We start from the raw sequence: 653 nt of genomic DNA, 5'->3' as shown, positions 1-653 counted from the left end.
CTTGAGCTAATTGTTTCCATGTCCTCCACGGCGGCCAAACCAACATCAGCCCTCAGGGAAGCAGAGGGAAGGAGAGGAAGGAGAAAAGCGGGGAGAGGAAAGGGAGCGGGGGCTTGTCTGAGGGGAGTGAGAAGAATGGGAGTGGGGGAATGACAAGCCATGCATTGAGGTGGGGGCAGGAATCGATCCCCTTCCACTGAGGACCACTCACGTTGGAGTGCAGAGCACTGATGCAGGATCGGACCCCATTGTGTCCCCTTGGGAGAGAAGGAGAAAACCCATTGTTAGTCTGCAAGAGACACCCCCCCACCACGGAATGGTCTTGGGGTTCGGGAATGTGGTCACAACCAGGGGCTGCAGTCCCCATGCCTGGGCCCTGCAGCAACATCCAGCCCAGGGGGCTGAGAGCAGCTGCCGGGGGGGGGGCACAAGGGGAAGCAAGGCTGGGACAGCATGTTCTGCACGTCTCAGCTCTCGCTGCAGCTGGTGCATGTGTGACCAAGCGCTGAGGCCCAGTACCATCCCTGCCCTGTCCTGCAGTGGAAGATTTACTAGGTTAAATGTCTCGAGGCTGACCCAGGAGCTGGCGCTGGGGCAGGCAGAGTGCTATAAAAAGCCCATGTGGTGCAGGCGATGGGCTGGATCCAGCCCAC

At 59.6% G+C, this 653-nt stretch overlaps 1 protein-coding gene across 1 annotated transcript in view; it reads right to left on the bottom strand.

Annotated features, from left to right (window-relative positions):
- The window catches only part of PTRH1 (peptidyl-tRNA hydrolase 1 homolog (S. cerevisiae)), a gene marked incomplete at its 5' end in the record, with an annotated part of 1,433 nt that overhangs the window by 412 nt on the left and 368 nt on the right, over nucleotides 1–653 (bottom strand). The window contains one exon of the mRNA XM_010294167.1: nucleotides 212–257. Within this exon, the coding sequence (XP_010292469.1) occupies nucleotides 212–257 (46 nt within the window). The remainder of the gene's footprint in view (nucleotides 1–211; nucleotides 258–653) is intronic.

This window comes from Phaethon lepturus, unplaced genomic scaffold (assembly GCF_000687285.1).
Source record: "Phaethon lepturus isolate BGI_N335 unplaced genomic scaffold, ASM68728v1 scaffold41829, whole genome shotgun sequence".
Taxonomy (NCBI): domain Eukaryota; kingdom Metazoa; phylum Chordata; class Aves; order Phaethontiformes; family Phaethontidae; genus Phaethon; species Phaethon lepturus.
This window is presented reverse-complemented; position numbering and strand designations above follow the sequence as displayed.